The following is a 14403-nucleotide window of genomic DNA, read 5'->3' as shown; positions in this document are numbered from 1 at the left end:
CTAGTGGGGGTTGATTCTGGGGAACCCAGGTATTTCATACTATGGGATGCAGGACATTGTGCATCGAGTACCATGTACCTATGTCTCCTCGAGTACTCTACTCGCACAGCAGGGCATTGTCCCACAAAGTACGAGTGGGCGAGAACAGTAAAATTCATCGTTTCGTTCGCCAACAGCTTGAGTAGGAGGGGCAACCTGTCGACTGGGCTGTTGCTCCATGAGAAGTTGGGCTAAATAAATAAAAATAAGGTAGCGTCCGGGCTGCGACTACCACGTCGAAAATTCCCAGCCGCCACCTGCCCCTGCCGCCCGCACTTTGCGCGGCCCAGCAACCCGCGTGTGAGGAAGTGCCTTCGTGTTGTATGTTGTATTGCGATATTTTCTTGAGAATGATGTCCACCTAATTCCATGCATACCTTAGGCAGGCACCTGCAGTCGGTAGCCACTGTCCATGATGGTCTTGAGGTAGTGGCGCTTTGTCTTTGTTTTGGCAGGAAAGTCCAGCCCGTCATTTTTCTTTTGGGTCCGCTCGAATGCGCTTGCCACTTTGGGCTTCTCAAAAGAAAGCTCCTGGCAAGGGGTTTTCTTTCCATCTTGCCTCAGTCAACTTCACGCACCTTCCTGGCTTTATTTCCGCTTGACGAGGAAGCCGCCGCTCCCAGTACAAATGATCTTTCAAACATATATTCGAGTATTTTTCTAACCATCGCCTGCCTAGCAACCTAGCGATTCCGTTTCTTTTCGTTTCGATGGTTCGTGTTGCCTTCTCTTTTCCGCCCACGCGTTCTCCAGCTGTCCCACTGGCATATGATGCTAGAGCTGCAAACCACACTGGCCTGCCTGCCTTTGTTTGCTTTTGCTGTTTGGTTCACCGCTGCATGATCAAAAGAAAAAAAAAATCGGTTCATCTTGCTGACCCGACCACTGGCGCTCTCTCCAGTCTTCCAAGCCCTCTCCTCTCCTCTCGGCCAACATCGGGACGTGAGAGAGATCGCGGCTTGACTCGACCGATGGCGCCCAATACAACTTCCAGTCGAAACCAGCTGGCTTCGGGCGCCGACCGTGCGCAGATTGCATCTTCAAACGCGACCGCAAACGCTTTTCTCGGTGCTCGAGCACAACCCTCGTGGTTGAATCCGCCATCGGCAGCATCGAGGGCTCCTCCAGCAAACCCGAACCCGCCTCCGTCCGCAGCATCAATAAAACCAGCGCCCCAAGCAAAACGGGGCCGGCCGAGGAAGTATCCTCCAGTCTCGCTGCCAACTGCTCCCCAACCCCGACCAGAACCGCATTTCCAACCACAGCCACCACCGCAATCAGGATCACCGCAAATACAGACAACCGAAGTCCAGTAAGGCCATAGCTTATCCAATTCTTTCCATCTGACACCTTTCCCCATTCGTGCAAAGACCCCGTTCACACATGGCTAGGAGCGCTCCATGGCTAGCCTGCTAATCCTTACAGACCCGCTCAGACAATCCTCCCATCGCCGGCTCCTAGTGACGAGCCAAGCCCTGCCCTGTCAAATGCCTTGGACAGCCCGAATCCGCTTCCCGCCTCATTGTCTGATGCGCCGACTCCGGCATCAAACATGACACCGGCGTCGGCGGCAACCAATGTTCCCATGACCCATGCCCGTTTCGAGCTCAGCCCAGCAGCGAATCAAAACAGTTGGACTCCTCAACCAGATGAATCATGCCCATCAGAAATCCGGTCTTTTTTCCAGGCCCCGTCGGCTCACGCCCCGTCCCCCCAGACAAGCAACAATCAGCTGTGCTCCGTGAGCGCTGAGTCGGGCAATGCCGTGGGCGCGGCGATAGACCAAGATGGTGGCTGTCAGTCAACGAACGCGGCTGCGGCTCCTACTCCGCAAGAACGGCGTCGGACCGAGTAAGTCGTCCCCCAAAACGCGCCCGGAGACCTCATACTGACCGACCTCGCGTCCCCAGCACCGTACCGCTCAAATGCCAGGCCTTCGAGGCACAGATTCACCGACACGTCAATGCTCATGGAGGAATGACTGCGATGAACGCTCGGCTGGATAGACCGCGTATTCAACTTTTGGTGGATGCATGCAAAAGGAACGACTACTTCTTCCTGGCCCTTCACCAGCTCTACGCCATCTGGTCGATCAATCGTCAGGATGCCCATCGTATCCTTAAGAAGGATGATGTGGCCGATATAATCATGATAGATCTTGGGTTTACCACCGTGGCAGAGATTCTCAAGAGGAACGATCAACTGACCCCGACAAACCTGAGGTTCTTTGCCTCGTTTCCGGTCTCAGTTGACCAGCTGCGGGAAAATCCAGTTCCTAGGGCGACAATGAAATCGTGGGTGGGCAATTTCCTGCGGAGCATGGTAACTGAACATGTTTCCCTGACGCAGGAAACCTGCATGCGCCGGTATCCGTACGTGCTGGATGAACTCCAAGGTCGACTGCTGTGCTATTCTCCCATCATGCGAGAAATCCTATTCACTGCCAATCGTCGAAGACTCGGTATCCCCGATGGTGTCCACGCCCAGGCTTTGGACAATGCATTCAAAGAGGACCAAGAACGTCGAATGCATCAGGCTTGTGGCGCATGCGTGGCCGTTGGGGATTCTCCTGAGACCATCATCAGAATCAACCAAGCCCTCATTGCCCGATACCAGGAGTTGGTCAAGAGGTCCGACGCCGAGAAGCTTCGCCTGAATCAACACCCACCAGTCCGGCTCGGAGTACCATCACCACCCGTGGTTCCCTCCCAGCAATTCCCTCCTCCACAGCCTACATCGTTTCATAGTCCCGCCCCCTCGCCTGTTATGCAGTATTCTGCCTCTCCCCAGTACCAGGCGACACAGCTGCATCAGGCACAGCTGGCACAACAGATGGTAAGCCAATATCGACAACAGCAGACGCGGGAACTGCAAGCTGCTCAGTTGCCACAATCACCATTGCAACAGATTCAACACATCCAACAACGCATGCCGCTGCCGCAGCAGATTCAATACCAGCAACAGCAATTTCAGCAACGGCCACAGATCCAGCAGCAGCAGATCCAGCAGCAGTTTCAACAGCAGTTGTTTGAGCAGCAGCAGGTTTTACAACGAGGTATAGCGCACCAAACCCAGCAACATCAACAGCTTCACGAACTTCAACCAGATCAACAACGGCGACACCTCGAAAGGCCCTATGTTGCACCGATCAATACACAAATTGCGCAAGTCGCCTCGCCCCAATTGGGGCGAGCATCATTGGCGCCTACCACGACACCTACCGGTTTCGGTGTGCTGCGACCCGTGTTGGATCGACAGCAACTCGCTACAGCGGCAGTGCAAATAACATCGCAGAGCACCCCTCAGCGCGCAGCGTCGACCCCTAGGCAGCCGGATCTGCTTATTCCTGCCAAGGACGTGACTATTCCACGCCCAGAATGGCCCTATGAACCCACAGATAGGAGATCTCTTGCGGCTTCTTTGCACCAGTCGGGCTGCCGAAGTCCAAAACGTGTCCCCAAGGATGGAACACCGGAGCGTCTTTTCCAAGCCATGGACAGGTTTGCAATACCGCCAAGCCTTGTACGACCGCAAGGCTCGGTATACGAGTTTTCATTTGATGTGACAGTGGAACAGTTTAACCTCGCGGTTAGAACAGCAAGGCCAACTTCGGCGATTTTGATCCCATTCAGTACGCATTTTGACGGCGCTCTGCGATGGAGACTCCGTTGCTGCAAGCTTGGCCCCTCGAGAACAATACCGGCAGAGCATGAGTGGGTCACAAAGGAGATGAGCTGGCCGCGCAACATTTTTATGAGATTTAACGACAAGACTCTTGAAGCTCGCCGGCAACCCCACAACGGCAAAGACTTGGCGACCGAGTTGACTGATCACGTCGTTTGCGGCTCCAACAAACTGTCGATTGTGGTTCCTGTCTCCGGAGAAAAAAGTGACGAGCACAGCTACGTCATCGCCGTCGAGGTGATTGAGACGGTTGGCAAAAGGACCGCTGTCCGTCGCGCTTGGGATAACGGTCTGCTACCAGAGGAACACACGCTGCAGATCATCAAGAAGCGGTTAACCCCAGTCTCCCACGACGATGGGTTGATCATTGAGGCTCCAGATCTGCCAATCGACATGGCTGACCCTTTCACGGCCAAGATGTTCGCAGTTCCTGCAAGGGGTGCCTCGTGCACGCATCTGGAGTGTTTTGACTTGCTGACTTGGCTCGAGACTCGCCCTTCTAAGCCGACAACCAAGTGCTTTCACAGCATTACGCCGGGCTGTGGCTGCCCCAGTTCTATCCAATCCGAGCCAAGTAACCCTGACAAATGGCGCTGTCCCATCTGTCTTCAAGATGCGAGACCCAACAGCCTACGTATTGACGGGTTTCTTTGCGGTGTCCGTGAACAGTTGGCTCAGCAGAACAAACTACAGACCAAGTCGATCCACGTCAAAGCGGATGGGACGTGGACCGCCGTCGTGGAGAGTGACGACGACGACCTCAGTGAGACGGACACTCCTGCGGCCGTCCCTTCCGGCTCCTCTACTCGCAAGAGAAAAGCATCATCCACACCCACAACGGCACGTCGGCCAGAAGTGCGACGCGAAGTGGAAGTGATCGAGATTGACTGATATTCCAAAAGTTAATCACCTTTCCATTCTTATCTTGTTTATAGTCATTTTACTTTCCAAGCATTGCGGGCGTTTTGGGGGAGGTCAGCAAACTATACCCGGATTTCTAGTGTTTTTATTCAACAAAAGTGGGGGACGAGAGGCACAATGGCGCCCGCTATTTGCTGAACTTCATACCAGGTGTGTTACACCTGTGGTTTGGGTACTTGGCTGGTACGGAGGAGGAGGCGTGGATGGAGTGAAGCAAAAACCATACGAGTCAGCGAGAGAAAGGAGGAGGGGGGAATAGCATCGTTGATTTTGCCCGTCAGCTGCGCACTCGTTGGGGAGGAACAACCGATAGCATATTTGTTAGTTGGGATGAACCCAGCAAGACATCTGTCGATCGATCAAGCGAAATGGCGGATGAATATCTGCGCTGCATACTACATGAAAAATGATTGTAAATGTGTGTCTGGATAGTTGAGCTACCTAGCGGATACCCCTAGCAATTAATTGAAAAACATGAATAAAACAAATTGCTCTTGAAGTCCTTCCTGATTTCTGGGTGTACATGTGAGAGTCAAACAGACCAAGTAGGCTGAAATGGCTCCCATTCTGTTACGTTGCGTCCATATAATCGCCATTATCAACATCGTCTTGAGGCATCACCAAGCGAGATGGACACTTTTGTTTGACTTTTCTTTTTATTACTCAACCAGTAACGTATCCATGCGATATCAAGGCTTGTTTCAAACCATACACATGTACGCAAAAAGGTAGGACATATACACCGAGGTTGATTTGAAGAACTGCCTAGCTCAAATAAATGACACTGAAGATAGTATTATCCATATTCTAATTAATACTAGACCGGAAAAAAGGGGGATTATTAAGTTTGCTAGAAACAAAAAAGAAGGAAAAAAGAGAGAAGAGCTAGGGAATCTCTTTCAGTGTGTGATAAGGCCGATGCCCTCAACAGCAAATGCTTCAAAATAACTTGATCCTCCTTTTCCATTCTCATCCCTCGGAAAAGTTAAAGGCTAATTTTTCTCAGGCAAACTACTCGCCGCATTCTCATCCGTCACTCCGCTGTAGGCCGGTCTTGCCGTGCTTGGAAAAACCGGCCCAGTCATCTCCTCCGCCATTGCCTCCTCATATGTAGGGGGCGCATCGTCATACGGCGGTGCGTCTTGTCCGGGTCTTAACTGAGGCGGGTAAAGCGCCGCTTCCGAGGCATCGTTCTGTGGTGTGGCTGCCACCGGTCTAGGCGGCAGCACTGGTGCAAGTGGGCGTGATGAAGAAGCCACACCTTGAGGTGGGATATTGGGCTGTGGTTGAGGTTGTTGCTGTGGAGGACGACCATTGGGACCGGTTTGTTTCCTGGCTGGTCGTGTTCGTCCTTGACGCATGGCCTCTACCAATTCTGCTGGGGGAGTGAGACCGGAGAAGACTTGGACGTTGCTGAAGTTGAGGGGGAGGTGGATCTCCTGCGGGATGTTGGCAAGGTTCTTGCCCTTGTTCCGGTTAGAACCGCCAAAGAAAGAGGAGCTGTTGGAGGCGTGGTTGGCGCCGTCTGGCTTTCCCCAGGCGAGTCCGAGCTTGACTTCCAGTTGGTACTCACGACTAAATCGCGGGGGTGTCAGTAATAGGAATAAGAAAGGAGGCAGGGAGCACAAGAGAAATTACCTCAGATTACACGTCTGGAAACTCGGCATGACGGTGTTGGGGAGAGGCACGTTGTTCCAGATGGCATCGGGAAGGACAACCTCGGTTCCTACGGCGTCGTCTGGCTTGGATACAGGTATGGAAAGACCCTGGCGTGAGACTATCACCCAACGGTTTAACTCGTTGTTGACCAAGTCCTGACATCGTACGATGGTCTTGCCGATGAGGTCAATCTGTATAGCTACGAGGTACACCTCTCCATTGCTGGGTGCCAGTTTCTTGGCGATAAGTCGTAGTGGTATTGACTTATTGCATGTCAGAATAGCTGGATGTGGGAGGCGAGCAGACATCTCGATCGAGGGCGGTGTTGCTAAGCTGGCATCGGCCGACGAGGATGGGTTCGAGGGTCCGCCAACCGGGGGTGGTGGTTGCGGAGTGGTACTCCTTCCAAAGAACGAGGTCCGCTTCTTAGTCGACGGTGGCGCCGTGGAAGGTGGCGTGCGAGGCGCAAAGGCGAATGGACGCCTGGCATATGCCTCTTGGTTGCTTTTTGGTGGTCTGGGTGGTTCGATGGGTAAGAATTTGAGTCCTATTTGATATCTCCAATTCTCCTTGAATAAGCCCGGCCTTTGTATCGTGACTTTGACGTAGTATCGAATCTCTGCCTCGCCAGGGAATCCCGTGAAACTAGGAGGTAACGTCTTCGTAACGTGAGAGTACATCAACTGCTTGGTCCCGTCCATCACGCGGATTCCGCCTAGTCCAAATAGTCCAGCTCCTGGAGCGAATCCACCGGCATTCACAACACCTCCAATCTTGGCCATGGCTTCGGCGTTGCCACATGAGTTGTTGAAGGGAAACTTGAACTGGAAGGGAAAATGATGCTGACCTGGGTTGAGTACGATGGGACCGGCCTGAGGTGGAGCGTTCTCGTTGGGAAATGCCTGGGCTACCTTGTAGAGAATCTTGTGGTTTTCGTAGATGATGTCCCCGGCCGATGGCATTTCTCTGTGCGGTACTCCGGTGCTAGAGTTGTCGTTTGGGATTCCCAGGGCCGTCCTTGACTCTCCCTCAAGCTTCACGATGATGGCGCCCACTGTCTCATGCCGGCTAAGGGTGAGCACGACATGGCCCTTCATGATATCCAAGTTCGTGTAGAACTCGGGCGGGTTCTCCAGAGCTATGCGTATCGACATTTTGACTGTTGTGATATGTTGATTCTCGGTATTGTTGTGAAAATGTATTAGCCGAAACAAATGATGGCAGCTCGGGCAGCTTCAGCCTTCTTGCTTACACACGCCAAGCAAGGTGCAAGCAGCTGCAGGTGAAGCTCACTCAACACAGTGAGCCTGTGGTACAGGTAGTATTATGAGATTAACAAGTTAGGTAGGCAATATAACTCAGAAAAATAGTGCTGTTCAACCACGGTCCCGGAGAATGATTGTATGGAAGCACCCGAACCTTTACCTGTCTGGAAAGGTGCCTTTGAGAAGAGCTTCGCCGCAATGAATAGCGCGGCCCGTTACGTCAGTTCGGCAGCCCGAAACAGCCCACTCTTGCTTGCTCAACCCCTGAAGCGCTGAACCTCGCAGAAGAACTTGGGGGGCTTGGCAACCCTATGCTCGGCACTGCTCGGGCGGTGTGACCCCCCAAGTGGGCTTATCTTATCGATTCTGGCGGGGTCCCTTTTTTTCTGCCAGCCCAAAAAATTATGTGGAACATATGGGACACTCGGATGATCGCTAGAAGGCTGCGGTGAGGGTTCTGTATTCACTTTATGCGCGAATCACCGGCCGAGACAACAGACCTGTCGCAAGGTTCCGAACAAAACCTCCCGACTCTGATCATCCCACCGCCAAAATTGCAGACGACATCATGCCAAAGGCCGCCAAGCAGAAGAAGGGCGGAGGGCCCAGCGGCCCCTACGATCGCAAGTCGAAGCCCGCCGCCAGCACCAACATCTTCAAGTTCGACAAGGACTATGGCCAGCATATTCTCAAGAACCCCGGCATCAGCGACGCCATTGTCGAAAAGGCCTACCTCAAGCCCACCGATGTCGTCGTCGAAATCGGTCCTGGTACCGGTAACATCACCGTCCGCGCCCTGGAAAAGGCAAAGAAGGTCATTGCCAGTATGCCGCCCCCCTTCCTTCCTTCCTTCCTTCCTTTCTTCCACCCCCTACCCCCTTTTCAAGTACTAATGTTCCCTCTTTCTCAGTCGATATCGACCCCCGCATGGGCGCCGAAGTAACCAAGCGCGTCCAAGGCACCCCCCTGGCCAAAAAGCTCGAAGTCATCCTCGGTGACGTGATCAAAATGCCCGAAATGCCCCCCTGCGACGCCCTCATCTCCAACACACCCTACCAAATCTCCTCTCCTCTGATCTTCAAGATGCTCGCCATGCCCAACCCCCCCCGCGTGGCGGTCCTCATGTTCCAGCGCGAGTTCGCCAAACGCCTCGTCGCCAAACCCGGCGACGCGCTCTACTCCCGTCTGTCGGTCAATGTCAACTTTTGGGCCACCTGCAAGCACATCATGAAGGTGGGGAAACAAAACTTTAAGCCGCCTCCCAAGGTGGAGAGTGACGTTGTTAGGATTGAGCCGTTGATTGGGTCAGCGAGGCCGAATATTGCTTTTGATGAGTTTGATGGGTTGTTGAGGATTGCGTTCAACAGGAAGAACAAGACGTTGAATGCGTCGTTTGCGATCAAGGAGGTTTTGGCCATGTGTGAGAGGAATTACAAGGTGTATTGCTCGTTGAATAATATTCCTGTTGATGAAGGGGTTGCTGCTGCGGGGGTGGGGGCGGTGGTGGGGGAGGAAGAGGGGATGGATGTTGATATGGATGATGATGGAGCGGATGGGGATGATAATGAGGAGGAGGAGGAGGAGGAGGATAACGGGATGGATGTGGAAGACGATGAGGATATGCCCGAGTTTTTCAAGGAGATGAAGGACGAGGAGGACAAGGCCGCCGCTGCCAAAACGCCGAGCAGGAACCCCAAGTCAAAGGTTGCGATGGTGGTCAAGGCCAAGGTCAACAAGGTGCTTGCGAGCACGGGGCTGGGGGAGAAGAGAGCGAGGCAGTGCGATCAGAACGACTTTTTGAAGCTATTGGTGGCGTTCCACGAGGAGGGTATTCATTTCTCCTAGTTTGTCGCCTGCTAAAGGAGAGGGGACTGGAGTTTTGGCGTTTCAGGGGCGGGCGGTACAAAAAAGGGTGGTTGTGGGTTATTATTGCATTTACGAGCCATGATTTTAGAGATACTGCGATATGATACCAACAATGATGTCTGTGTTTGGTGTTGTTGTCGTTATATTCTTCTTTCTGCCGTTTTGAAATTATCAAGGCTGAGGTTTGCACAGGTGAATACTGGCCTATGGACCACACTCGTACACCAACCAAGTCGAGGGAACATACACTACATACAGACCACAAACATAGAGACAGAGAGGAGATATATCTGCGTAGGTAACCATGCCGCTATGAAAATGCAAGATAAAAAACTTGCTAGACAAACCTTCTTGACCCGCTAGCACATGAATTTGTCGCTCCACTCGCTCCCTGTACATGATATTCCCAATTGCCAAACCCCCCATAGACAAAACAAACCGCCCACCGCAACCCTTGTGAGATAGTAGTCAAAGATGATCGCTTGAGATCCAAGAAACAAAACGCCATGTGTGAGTGAGAAATCCGAGAGTGATAATAAGAACCTAGATCATCGCTATCCTCAAACCCCGCCTCCCTTAAACTGATCCAAGTAGTGATAAGGAAAAAACATAAGAAAACGTATGTACTATGATAATAAAGATGAGATTTCCAGAACCAATCCTCAGCTCCCGCATCATGACTGAGCCGTCCTGTCTTCGTGAATCCTGAAATCCATCAGAGAATTGAGGCTAGATCTCTCCCTTTTGATGGAGTGGGCCTTGACACCTGCTTCTTGCTGACTGGCCGCCACAGCCTTGGTGTCAGCTGTGATAGTCCTGGTAGGACTAGCAGGAGAAGGAACAATATTCCATGGGCCCGGTCTGCTGCTGTACTCGGACGGCGCCTGACTGCTTCTCGCGCTGGTGTTGCTCCTTCGTTCTTCCCGGTCTTCTTCGTCTTCGTCTTGGTGGATTTCTATCTCTTCTTGTTGGTCGTCGTGTTGCTGCTGTCTCGATTGGGAAGAGTGGAATGATCCAGATACATCCGAGGCGAAGGAAGAAAAAGAGGAGGAAGGGTCCACGTTTTCATCATCAGACATCTGGTCCTCAATTCCAGCCCGCGGGATGTCTTCCGGTCTGGTGACATGCGCGGCAGCGGCTTGGTTGCCCCAGGCGGCGTGGCTGCTATGGTAATGGTTTTGACGGCCGGGAGTGTGATCGGTGTCGACTCCATCAAGCTCGTCTTCCTCGTCGTCTTCGTAGACATCAATGTCGACGTCATCCATGTCATTGCCCTCGCCGTCGGTTCCAAAACCAAACGATCCCTGGCTGACTCTCACCTGTTTGGCAGGAGAGTCGGCATGAGTCATTTCGCTATCGCAGGGGTCCGACGAGCTTCCTTGGGTGTCATCGTCCTGGAAATCATCTGTCATCTCTTCGTCCTCATCGTCGTCAGGTTCGTAGCCGTTGGTGCGCAACATTGTCTGGGGAGGGCCCCGGCTTCCCCCACGCTGATAGCCGTATTCGCCCACAGCTTCACTGTGAGGGGTTGCATAGTAAAACGGTGTACGGTCGCGCTCGTCATGGTGGCCGAACATGCCTGGCGGGGCGAGAGATGGCGACCGGCTCATGCTGGTGCGGCTCCAACGAGGTGTGTTGCGCGGGACGAGACTCGGCGAGCGGGTGCCCAGTCGTCGCTTCTTAGCTGATACGCCAGACGTCTGAACAGTAGTGATCCGTGGGGTTGGACGAGTGACCAGAGGGGAGGAGCGCCGCTCATAGGGCGCTACGGTCGAGACACGTCGTCGGGCCACGGATTGCGCAGACTGTATAGGTATGGAAGGTGGTGGGACTGAGCCAGCCCGAGTAAACTGTGGCGGCCAAGAGCCCTTTCGTTCTCTTTGAGTAAGAGGAGACCCTGCACGGATGAAGCTCGGACCGTTGGTGAGTATGGGCGACTGCACACCGGTATAAAACTGCTGCGAGGGCTCGGTGGAGGAGCGTCTAGACAAACGCTGTAGGTGTGAGTTGCGAAGGCTCAGGACGGATGCGTTGTGACTTGGAGGCTCATCCACCCGATCATTCCACGCCCAGCATTCTTCCATAGCATCGGCCTCGGGAACATCTCCGGTGGTACTTTGAGAGTCGGGATAGAATCTACTCAATTCGCGAAGCCTTTGCCATGTCCAACCAGCATCCATCGCATGATAGCCCAAGGGATGATCCTGGAGATATGCCTCGGGTTGCGTGATGTACAGACGGTGGACACCGCTGGCTTTCATGATGACACTCGAAACCAGAAAGGTGAAATCCCACAGCGCTGGTGTTGCCATCTCAGCTGGTGTGAGAAATCGTAGTTTTGAGTCCTTGTGAAGCTTTCGCAGAGGAACCCATGCTTGTCTCAGACCCATGAACTCGTTTAGCGGAGAGTTTGGCGAATAATCTGATCGAACTCCAACGAGAGCAGATACCCGGAGGACTTCAGAGAAGGCATCGTGAATGGCAAGCTGAACACTGCGGGCATCAGCTCCTCGAACCAGAACTGTCTTGATGAGGCCGCGGCTCTTTAATCTCTGATCAATGATTCTTCCTGCCGCGAACGCCCTTGGAAGCAACCAGTTTGACTCTGGCGATTGACCGGGCCACTCGGCAAATTTGGGTGACTGCGGATCTGGTGTTGCCCTGCTGAGCGTGTTTTGCATCTGCGTCCACTCCCCATCACCGCCTAGAGACCGGCGTTGGGCAGGAAACTCGTTTGCCTGCACCCACACGCCTTTCAGGGGGAACGGCATAAACACGACTTCAAGCTCCCAGGGTTTGGCGTACGTTGGCAGCGCGGCAGCTTGCAGCTGGTTGACTTGAGCCTGGAGCTTTTGGATCTGGTTGTACACCTCAACCCGGTTGGATGCGGAAATTGTCGTGTTGGTGGCTATAGAGACCACACTGGCGGTAGCATCGTCGGCAATAGCATCAGTCCGAGTGTGTCGCCTGCTTTCCACCACGCTCCCATTGTCGTTCAGCATTTTTTCCACTTCATCCACCCGTGACTCCAGTTCCGTGACTCGCATGTCGACGTTGTCGTGCTTGTCGTAGCATTCTTCGTGGCCGGCAACAGAAAAGGAGGTGTTTTCGAGTCTGTCTATTCGCTGTTCGTGTGACTCGACTGTTTCGGTGAGTTTCTGATATGCGCTGTTGTCATCAGGTTTTGGAGTTTTGCCCTGTGAATGCGAAGACGCCTTGGGTGTCTCCTCCCGCTCGCGCCTGGACAATGGATCATGTTCCTGAGTAGGGTCATCATCATTAGGTCCTGGGCAAACGGCGTCCTCTCTAAGCACATTGAGCGTCTGCAATCCCCTCCCAGCAAATGGTCGTAGATATCTGGCCTGGCTGGATGAAGTTGTCGATGGAGGTCCTTGGGTCAGCAGACACTGAGTTGGAAGTGTTGGAAACCCGCGGAGGCTAATGTTCTCGGCCTGAGTCTCGATTATCTCCCCCCAGTGGTTGAATGTGTCGGGCATTGGGCTGTCCTGAGCCGGCTGAAGGTGTCCAATAGACAGTGGAGTGGTGGCCTCTATCCTTGGGTTAGGTTCCGTATTTTGAAAGTCCAGCAGGTTTAGATCCAACGATGCCCCAAAGCTGGTGGGCATCGGCCAGTTCACTAGCTCCTGGACGGGACTCAGCGGTTCCCGGTGGCTCCTGGGCTTTTGGTTTTCCTGGCCTACGACGCCAGCCACAGGCAAGATCTGGGTTGGGCCAAGCTGGGTCTGCTGGGTTTGACCTGAAGGGGCATCCTCATGGAAGCAGGCATGATGTGAGCACATGCAAATCTCGACGGTACCCGTTGCGGCGAGAGCAGAATTGCTCCAGAACCGGCGGCAACCGCATCGCGGGAGAGATGGGTCGGTGTAGTTGCATGGTCCGCCAGGGAGGAAAGTCGCGGGAGCAGGCGCCGGCGCGCGCAAGGCTTGGCCATCGGTGTAGATGTCAAATACAAAAGAGTTGCCCTGGACAGAGGGATCGAAAGGAGTCGCAGCCATTGGGGCCTCGGGAGATCATCTCCCAATGCGATTGACCCTCCACACGGTGAGTTTTTGGGTGGTGGAACAAGTTGGGTCGGATGGCTTCCTGAGGGCAAGGAAATGGGCGAGATTGCAGGTTGCAGAGTGTAGATTGCAGGAGAGGACGAGAAGTCGGGCAAGTTTCCGGTGCGACCCAACGCCAGGACTAAGCTGGGTCGCGACTTGACGAGGACACGGCGGGCTTAGTACATGATACTGTTCCTGGTCAGCTTGTCTGAGGGAGATGGATAGCTTCAGGCGCCGCAGCTCAGCTTCCCAAGCAGGCGTATTGGCATCCTCAGACGCCACAAGGTGCTTGCGCAGCTTTGCGACAATGCGACAAGCCTACACAGACATGGCGACAAGGTGAGGTGGGGAAGAAGACGGGCTAGCAAACGGCAACCAACTGGTATTTAATATAGGTACGGATAGTGATTCTCGAAGTCTAACTGTGAACAGGTGATCCGACCAAAAGGCGCGCAGTGCACGAACAGGCAGGTAGCAAAGGCGAAGCAAAGAAAAAAAGTGAGGCGTTGTAGGCAGCACTGGGGAAGCTTGGGACCACAATGTCGCAAGTCGCAAAACGCAAGTTGCAGGTCGCAGGTCGCAAACTCAGGTTCAGGTCAGAGAATCGGGCAAGGTGCAAGGCGGGGTGGGGGAGCACGAACACATCCAGGAAGGAGATGAAGCCCAGGAACACACGATTTCGCTCCATCCCTGTCGACTTGCGATAGCCAGCACTGCCAGATGACTCGGCCATGCATACTATGCAACCCTTTTCAACGTGAATACCGTTTCGATCCACTTTTGACCCGTTTGTTGTGCCTCACTACAACATTAATAAACAAGCAGAAAAGACGCGATTGGATGCTCATTATGAACAAACGCGTCGAGGGGTGAAGATCCATAGCGGGCCGTCCTCGAATTGGCTG

The 14403-nt window shown here is 53.5% G+C and overlaps 5 protein-coding genes across 5 annotated transcripts; 2 read left to right on the top strand and 3 right to left on the bottom strand.

The window, feature by feature from the left end:
- The first annotated feature begins 209 nt into the window (after positions 1–209).
- On the top strand, positions 210–5144 carry QC763_213240 (uncharacterized protein). Its single transcript, XM_062910366.1, has 5 exons — positions 210–339; positions 719–752; positions 941–1351; positions 1465–1890; positions 1950–5144. The coding sequence occupies exons 3-5, from the start codon at positions 1011–1013 to the stop codon at positions 4612–4614; spliced, it is 3432 nt and encodes a 1143-aa protein (XP_062769272.1). The 5' UTR covers positions 210–339; positions 719–752; positions 941–1010; the 3' UTR covers positions 4615–5144.
- Positions 5145–5503: 359 nt separating this feature from the next.
- Positions 5504–7859, bottom strand: QC763_213230 (uncharacterized protein). The gene is made up of 2 exons (XM_062910365.1): positions 6283–7859; positions 5504–6219 (listed from the first exon to the last, which is right to left on the bottom strand). Exons 1-2 carry the CDS (start codon positions 7455–7457, stop codon positions 5637–5639), a joined length of 1758 nt encoding a protein of 585 aa, XP_062769271.1. The 5' UTR covers positions 7458–7859; the 3' UTR covers positions 5504–5636.
- Positions 7860–7939: 80 nt separating this feature from the next.
- Positions 7940–9570, top strand: DIM1_1 (Dimethyladenosine transferase). The gene is made up of 2 exons (XM_062910364.1): positions 7940–8392; positions 8479–9570. Exons 1-2 carry the CDS (start codon positions 8137–8139, stop codon positions 9411–9413), a joined length of 1191 nt encoding a protein of 396 aa, XP_062769270.1. The 5' UTR covers positions 7940–8136; the 3' UTR covers positions 9414–9570.
- Positions 9571–10108: 538 nt separating this feature from the next.
- QC763_213210 (uncharacterized protein) lies at positions 10109–13450 on the bottom strand (the record flags this gene model as incomplete). The annotated part of the gene is made up of 1 exon (XM_062910363.1): positions 10109–13450. One exon carries the CDS (start codon positions 13448–13450, stop codon positions 10109–10111), a length of 3342 nt encoding a protein of 1113 aa, XP_062769269.1.
- Positions 13451–13637: 187 nt separating this feature from the next.
- QC763_0044400 (uncharacterized protein) lies at positions 13638–14231 on the bottom strand (the record flags this gene model as incomplete). The annotated part of the gene is made up of 2 exons (XM_062905665.1): positions 13638–13687; positions 13964–14231. 2 exons carry the CDS (start codon positions 14229–14231, stop codon positions 13638–13640), a joined length of 318 nt encoding a protein of 105 aa, XP_062769268.1.
- Between the last annotated feature and the right edge of the window lie 172 nt (positions 14232–14403).

This window comes from Podospora pseudopauciseta, assembly GCF_035222475.1.
Source record: "Podospora pseudopauciseta strain CBS 411.78 chromosome 2 map unlocalized CBS411.78m_2, whole genome shotgun sequence".
Taxonomy (NCBI): domain Eukaryota; kingdom Fungi; phylum Ascomycota; class Sordariomycetes; order Sordariales; family Podosporaceae; genus Podospora; species Podospora pseudopauciseta.
Note: the sequence above shows the minus strand (reverse complement) of the source record. Positions and strands in the feature narration are given on the sequence as shown.